The sequence below is a fragment of the Notothenia coriiceps genome, unplaced genomic scaffold (genome assembly GCF_000735185.1).
Source record: "Notothenia coriiceps isolate Sejong01 unplaced genomic scaffold, NC01 NC01_scaffold00025972, whole genome shotgun sequence".
Lineage (NCBI taxonomy): Eukaryota > Metazoa > Chordata > Actinopteri > Perciformes > Nototheniidae > Notothenia > Notothenia coriiceps.
In genome coordinates, this window is record NW_011358673.1 from 2,527 (window position 1) to 10,602 (window position 8,076).

An 8,076-nucleotide genomic window follows, 5' to 3' on the forward strand; every position below is an offset into this window, starting at 1 on the left:
GGACCGCGCTCCGGGGGACGCGCTCCGGGGGTCGCACTCCCAGGGGACGCGTTACACTGGGTACGTCGGACGTACCTAGCGGACCATCCCCTCCGCTGCCGGGACCAATCTGGATTGTGGAATCGATCAAATTAGATAGACTTGATCGATTTGATTCAATATTATATAAATAAAGAAGGTGACAGCCCAAGTGAATCCGGGAAATTCCAAGTCGCTCGACGTTGCCTCTGACTGACCCCGACAGGTCCTCTCCTCTCCTTTTCTCTCGTGGGGCAAATAAAAAGGGTAAAATAATAGGTCTTTTTTTTAAAAAAAACGGGAAAATTTACAACTTTATTCATCAAGTAGATGATAATCATCAAACAAATTTATGTAATGAATACAAAAAAAAGTAAGTGTATTTTATTTAGAAGTGTACGGGGGACGTATGAGGTTGTATGGGATCCCAGCAGCGCATGGGGTAAACTCTTGTCCCAGATGTCTTGTTGTTGACATTTGGCTCTCGTCATCCTTCGTCGAAACTAAAACGTCGTATCCGGAACGTGTCATAAATAAGTCAAATGTATTTTTTTCCCATTGCACCCTGTTAACCTCCGTAGAGACATAGCAATCACGCTATACCCTCCTCCCTGGCGACCGTTCGACGACGGCGCGGAGGCGGCATTGAACAATAAAAATCGACAGAAGATCGGAACTTAGTCAGACAAAACACGAGATAACAAGGTTGGAATGTGATGAATCGGTCAGACTTCAGCTTAAAATTAAGTGTGTCACAAAACGGACGTCGGACGGAACTCACGCACGGTGCCAGAGGGCCTCAGCTGCTGTGCGCAGTTCTCCACGCAGTTCTCCGCTCAGTTCTCCGCGCACCCCCCGCAAGAGTGAGAGAGAGGTGACAAGGGGAGCACGTCTGTAACCCGACACCGTGCAATGAATCGACATCTGACCAATCACGGCTTTGATACGGCCACTAGTGCAGGTGAAGAGATGTCGGTGAAAAGACAGTTTCGGTCCGGCGCAAGCAAGAGGGAAAAAAACAAAACATGAAGAAACTAGAGCATCACTCGAAGGTGGGTTATTGTATGAGTCAAATGTACAACTTGCGAATGTTGTATAAGTCAAATTGCCAATTGCCATATTAAAACATCAGCTGCAATTCACGACATGAAGAAGGCAGTCTCTGCATAGCATATAGGCTGATGGAGATGCAGTTATTTCCAGCATTCTTTATTTACCATTCATTCAAGTATCGTATGCCTTTTATCTGCTAATGTACAGGAGGAAGAGTGATAAACTGTGTGTCTAGTTGGCTTACATAACAGTTAAAGTTTACAGCCTAAAAAACATGTAGCATTTTTTCCCCTTTTATTCATTTTTATGTCAATTTGCACATTTCATGGTGGTGCTCATTCTCTCCCCTTAACTCCTAACAGTCATCATCATGTCAACCACAACACAGAGAAATACTGATAGAAATGTGTGTGTAGCTGTTGATACATTGCTGACAGAGGGAACTTCATTTGAATACAGATTTAAGAAATATCCGTTTTTGTCATAAGCATGTTTTGTCTTGACTATATTACAACTATATTATAATAAAATAATATAGTATTTATATTATTGAATTGATTATGATTATGATTATTATTATTAGTAGAAGTAGTTTATTTGCATTAATTATATTTTAATCTTTTTGAGGCTAGTATTTGGCAGGAAATGCAGACGTATTCACCTGTAAACGCATACTGAACGACATGCAGCCACATTTACCATTTACCTCACTGTATAAAAAAGTAACTGTGTTAAAATATAATAATAATAAACAGGAATTACATTTGAAAGTAGCCTACTTTGTTTCCAAAACATTTTTTTTTACTCCTGTCAGTTGGGGGGGGGAGGGCCCATCTCACAATGTCGCTTGGGGCCCCAAATTGGCCAGGGGCGGCCCTGCTCAAGACCCATCTGTTTACTAAGGCCTTTGGCCCCTAATCTATTTGTTATTTTGTCTGTCTGACTGCATTTGTTTTTGTTATGTTTGTTTTGCCCATGTTCTTCTTTGTAAAGCGACCTTGGGCCTCATGAAAGGCGCTATATAAATCCAAGCTATTATTATTATTATTAATAAACAATGCAAATGATGCTTCTAATGACACAAGGAATGTACAGGGAATGTATGCTTGCGCGTAATTGATAAGCCCCTGCAGAGCGAAAATAAATATGTCAACACAGTGACAGGTATGTTATTATATCTTTATATTGAGTCACATTATAATGACTAATGATAGGCATATTATCATTTTGACATGATCCTATTAACTCTGATGCTTACCTGCTCCAGTTGCTGATGTGCTTTTATAGCATTTGCCTCCCTCTCTGAGTTCTCCTCTGCTTTTTTCAGGATATTCTGTGTGAGAAACAAAGTCACATTAAGAAAACAAAACATTTCAGCAGTGGCACCAAACAATTTATTTATTACTGCAAAATAACGTGTTAGAATTTATCTAAACTCACTGCTCAATCTTGCAATTTTACTTTGTAGTTTCTCTTTGTATAAAGTGTCTACTGCTGTTAGAACACTCACCTGAACAAGCATCTTGAGCCGTGTGATCCTCTGGAAGGGAAGGATTAGGAAGGAGGTGAAGGACAGGCCCCTGACACAGGGGTGGTTCTCCAGAGCAGCCATGGCATCACGGAACGCCTGGTTTCCCTCTCTGCAGTCAGGTTAAGACAACACAATGCTTTCTTTAAAATACAGCTGCATTACAAACTCACACACTCTTTCTCCTCTTTGTTGTGTTGACAAGAAATAGAAAAGGAAGCTATCACGGTAACCCAGGTCAGAGATCACACTGGCGTTAAGGGGTTTTCATACTAACATGATGCCGTTATGTGTATATATATATATATATATATATATATATATATATATATGGCATTGTATGTGTGTGTGTGTGTGTGTGTGTGTGTGTGTGTGTGAGTGTGTAACCGTGTGGGTATACATGTACATGTGTATATCTGAGGGTGTATCATGGGTATATATACAGTAAGTGTACAAATGTGTGATTATTTGTATGTATTTATGTGTATATGTGTTTGTGTATGTGTGTTTATATGTTTGTTTATGTATGTGTGTGTATATGTTTGTTTATGTGTGTGTATATACAGTATACAGTATGTTTGGATATGTCTGTGTATATATGTGTGGATATGTGTGTTTTCATGTCTTTGTTCATGAATGTGTATGTGTGTATATGTGGTTTTGAGTTTGTTTATATGTCTGTATGTATATATGTGTGTATGTATATATATATATACTGTATATATATATATATATCTGTGTATCTGTGTGTAAATGTGTGTGTATGTTTATGAGTGTGTATATGTTTGTGTACATATGTGTGTGTGTATGTGTGTAAATGTAAATCTATATGTTTGTGTAAATCAAGCTGATATCTAGGCATCCTTATCATGATATTGTTTATACTTCTGTTCCATTGGGGACTGCCCAATATTTCAAAACCAAAATAGTCAAACAAATGTCCCATTTAACTAACTCCAACACAACGACACTCATTGTAACCTGCTAATTGCAGTTTTGTTTTACCTTTTTAGTTGAACCACTTAAATATGCATTAGGTAAGCATGTGCTCCCTTAAGTGAAAAAAGGGTTGCTCCCTTACCTCTAATAGTAAATATGAAGTAAAGGAGCTAATCATCTTTGCTTTAAGTCATGCAGTCTGGAAATAATCTGTCCTGGATTGCTGGAATCTACCATTCTGTATGAGGAAGGACCATGCTTTACAAATTGAGAGGGAGGGAAAAATCTCTTCTCTTCTCAAGCATCAAAACAAAATGAGTCATGGGGTTTATGCACAGTTCTGATACAACTAACATTTCTACATGTGACAAGTAAGTAGGCTTGTCACTCCTTATGCCAACACAATTGCCATCGCACGCCTGTAAAAAACCCTTCTGAATGTGCTTGAAACATGTTGTGTAAACAGATGAATCTCCAAGATTTTAGATCATGAACGAGTTACAGGCTGTTTAATGTTCATATTAAAAATGTAAACCCTGAAAAACCCTAACCAACAGGTGTCAGAGTTTCTTCCAGTAACTGGCAGAGGTCCATTTGGTTTCACTGCAGCGCGTGGGAACGCTGAACTCTCACTCAGATATGTGTGGTTGATGAAGAGGGACATACGCATTATAGTCACCACACCCTTAACATCACATTTCTTATGATAAAAAACAAACCTGTTATAAAAATACGGACTAACAACATTCATAGACATAAAGAAACAAATAAGATGACTATTATTCTTTCTCTCAATTACTCTAGTCATGTATTCCTCATCAGTAATAAAACAGGCCACAGTATTGTTTTGAGCAGAGCCCTTCAGTTATTATTATTTTCTGTTTTCAAAAGAGAAAAATACTGTCCAATATTTAAAAAAAATACCATATATCGGTCAAAACCACCAAGAAACTGCTACCCAACTCATTGAAAGTTTATAAGGAAGGCTTGGTCCACTATAGCGACAGCAGGAAACAAAATCGCTGAGAGGCTGAGGCCGGGCCTGTTTGATATTGTGTGACACGCTACAAAAAAGTACTTGTTGAAATCAAAAACTCTGTTGCAAAATAATGTACTTTAATGAAAACTGGGATCCTTGGACATGTACATTGTTATATTAATCGAAGCAATAATTTCAACTGGCGGTCAACAAAAAAGTACAACGGCCCTGTGTCACCCTCTCTTCCACCCACACCTCACGCAGGTGAACAGGATTATAATGGGTGCCGCCCATATCCATGTGACCCAAGCTAACCAATCAATAGAGATCAAACAAATATCTTATATTAAAACATAAAGGATTACTAAACACGTTTCATGGCTCCTACAGTCCACATTGTAACTAATAATTAACTGGGTACTCACAAAAGGCGCCTGTAGTTCTTCTCCTGGTACACTTGGTTGATGACGTATTTGATGAAGACATTGAAGTGTTCCACAGCATGGAAGAAAACAATGTCACACACATCAGAGATCAAAATTGACTTCTCCATTCGGTGCTCAAGATCCATCAGGAACCTGAAGATATTAAGAGACGGTTATCGTGGAATAGGAAGCCAAAGTTTGTAATCTGGGTTAGTGTTTGTTGTTTCATCAGACTTCATATATCAAACTCATTTTAATCAAGACCATGTCCTACCTTTCACTGGCTTTCATGACTTCCTCGATGTTGGAGAACAGGAAATGCATGTCAGATTGGCTGAGAGAGTTGATTAAAACTGGGTTACGCAGGAAGTGAGCCTCTAAAACTTCCAAACTCTTGTAGTACGATGCTTCTGAAGTTACAAGCTCAAACATGGCCTTGACAGAAAAGAAAAATCATAAGGCCACATTAATACTAACCAAGTGAACAATTGATATGATGACATGATAAAGAAGGATGTTTTTCTTTTCTTTTCATTTTACTAATTTTCATTGAGAAACTACCAGATATTAATGATGGTTGTTTAATATGGTACTTATGTGTTGAGGTAATCCATGTGGGTCCTCAATCTGTTTACATGAATATTCATAAAGGATGTATTGCACTGTTATTTGGGAGCAAGGCATCTGCCCGTCCATGTGTTTGTTTCTCTTGTAATTATCACGTTTAGCCATGCTAGCATCTTGGCTCTATGTTTGGCAATGTCAGTCTGTCGCCCCTCTGTCCAGCAATTCTATCCAGACTGACACATCTCAGCAACTATTAAATGGACATTTGTTGACATTCATGGTCCCCAGACCATGAAGTCCACTTTATTTGTTCCTTGAGTCTAGTGCCACAGTAAGGATGACATGTTTGTGTTATAGTGAAACATCTCATCATGTAGGTGATGGATTGCCTTCAGATTTGGTAAAAACATGCATGGCCGCTAGAGGATGCTCCTTATGATTTTAAAGACTCAACTCAGCCTGTGAATTACTAATTTAATAATGGCACAGAATTGTGTGCAGACATTCTTGGTCTCCAGAGGATGTGACTTTCCATAATGTTTTCCTCTAGCTCCAACATGGGGTTTGTATTTGTAGTGAGGGGAAATGTCCCGACATGAAGGGTCAGGTCAACATTTGATTCCGTCCAATGCTTTAGTTAATGACCAAATACTAAAATGAATGCCTGTATGCTCACTCTTGACCACAGTATTCAAAATTAACGTTTGTTCCTATCCATATAACCCTGTTCCCTATTTGCTCACCTCTTGCATTATGATTTCTTTCTGCAGTAGCTGGGTGAGCAGACCGCTGGCCTGCACCACGTCTAGGTTCTGCCACAGGCTCATTGAGCGAGCACTTCTCCTCAGCTGGAGCTGTAACACTGGGGGACACACCATACCGGACCCTTCCACCACAGTCCCTGCAGAGACCCGGGGGGAAAGGTTCTCAAGCTGCCGCCGCTGCTCGATCTCCTGCTGCTTGGACGTGTCCCGGTATTCCTGGTATAGGAAGGCTGGAGAAACAAATTACAATGAGTCAGGCGTCAGCTTATAATTGGGCTGGATTACCACTCGAAATAGTAAAATAATGATAAATAGAATTACTAAGGAGGAATTTGTATGATATGTATTACTTCAGAACTACTGTACCCAGATTTAAATTACCAACAGATCCATGCTTTTTTTCTGTTGCCAACAGGCGGATTTTTACCTTTCTGTCATGGCGACTGGTAACAATGTGATGATATAAGTGTTCTGTAATGGGCTTATAACAACATAATATCATAACAGAAGTGTGGCTTTTGTGCATACAATATTTTTTAATAGTAATTATAGTAGGATCCAAAATAAATGGGTGGGTGAAAAGTTACATCTTTATATATATTTAATATCCACTTCGATAAATACAAAGCAACCATCAGATAGTTCGGTGATCGTTTGTGTCCACTGCAAATACGTTTTTTTTGTAGGCCCACCCAGGAGTTAGCATCACAAGGGATCGCTCGACAAAAAGCTAAAAAGCTAACAGAAACTACCCGAGGCTAACAGACAAAACCAGAAGGACACAAGTGACGGCTCAAAAGGTCAGCAATGTTGCTAGCATTGAATTTTGTGGAGAAGAATGTTTATAATACATTCTGCGACTTCATATTTCAATGCATGGTTGGCAACATGTGATTGTAGATTTGCTTTAGTTTATTCAACTGCAAGTAAAACACTTGCAGATAAGAAAAGCTTCACTATTTGGAGGGAACATTCGCAATGTGTATATGAAGAGGCAAGGTGACTTTGAACAACACAGGCCTGTTGCATAATCTCCCTCAGTCATATACTGCAGATTGCTTTGGTGGGCGTAGAACTGGACTAAGACTTACATAAGAGAGAGTGAAATGTGCATAGATATGAACAGTATCTGTACAAAATATCTGTAAACCAAAACTGTTTGTTGAGATTTTGATTTGTTTACCATACTACTCGTGCGGGTAAGCTGCCGTCTTGAGTAAATTTGTATAAATCTATGCAAATAACCATTATCCTGTGTACACAGCGAACAACACAACTCAGAGAGGCACTCAACCCTCCTGAACGAGTCCCTGATAGGCAGCAGCAGACACAGCTCAGTGGAGCTGCTGAAAACCTTATCAAGTTGTCTATGAGAGAGTTGTGTTTGCACGTGTACAGGTGTGTGTGTGTGTGTGTGTGTGTGTGTGTGTGTGTGTGTGTGTGTGTGTGTGTGTGTGTGTGTGTGTGTGTGTGTGTGTGTGTGTGTGTGTGTGTGTGTGTGTGATTTACCAATGTTCAGTCTTAGTCCTATAATAAATTCACAAATAAAAGAGAGAGGTGGTAAAGTGGGTGGAATATATATATATATCTTTATGAGTCTTTCCTCACCAATGTTTTTGACGATGTTGAGGCTGTGGCAGATTGTCTGGGGGCCTTCTCCATTGCTGGGTACCCTGAAAGGGAAAAAAAAGTCATGCTACCAAAAAAATTACCTTCCAGTTAGGTGTGACAAAAAAAATCGGAATTAATAATGTATCCGTTATCTGTTTACCATATCCTAAATAATTTGTTTGTTTTTTCAGC

The 8,076-nt window shown here is 39.3% G+C and overlaps 1 protein-coding gene across 1 annotated transcript in view; it reads right to left on the bottom strand.

Annotated features, from left to right (window-relative positions):
• The window catches only part of ngef (neuronal guanine nucleotide exchange factor), a gene marked incomplete at its 3' end in the record, with an annotated part of 9,423 nt that extends 1,452 nt beyond the window's left edge, over window positions 1-7,971 (bottom strand). The window contains exons 1-6 of the mRNA XM_010783889.1: window positions 7,882-7,971; window positions 6,253-6,503; window positions 5,217-5,377; window positions 4,943-5,095; window positions 2,582-2,711; window positions 2,330-2,404 (exon numbers count right to left, since the gene is read on the bottom strand). Coding sequence (XP_010782191.1) covers window positions 2,330-2,404; window positions 2,582-2,711; window positions 4,943-5,095; window positions 5,217-5,377; window positions 6,253-6,387 — 654 coding nt within the window. The remainder of the gene's footprint in view (window positions 1-2,329; window positions 2,405-2,581; window positions 2,712-4,942; window positions 5,096-5,216; window positions 5,378-6,252; window positions 6,504-7,881) is intronic.
• Window positions 7,972-8,076: the final 105 nt, after the last annotated feature.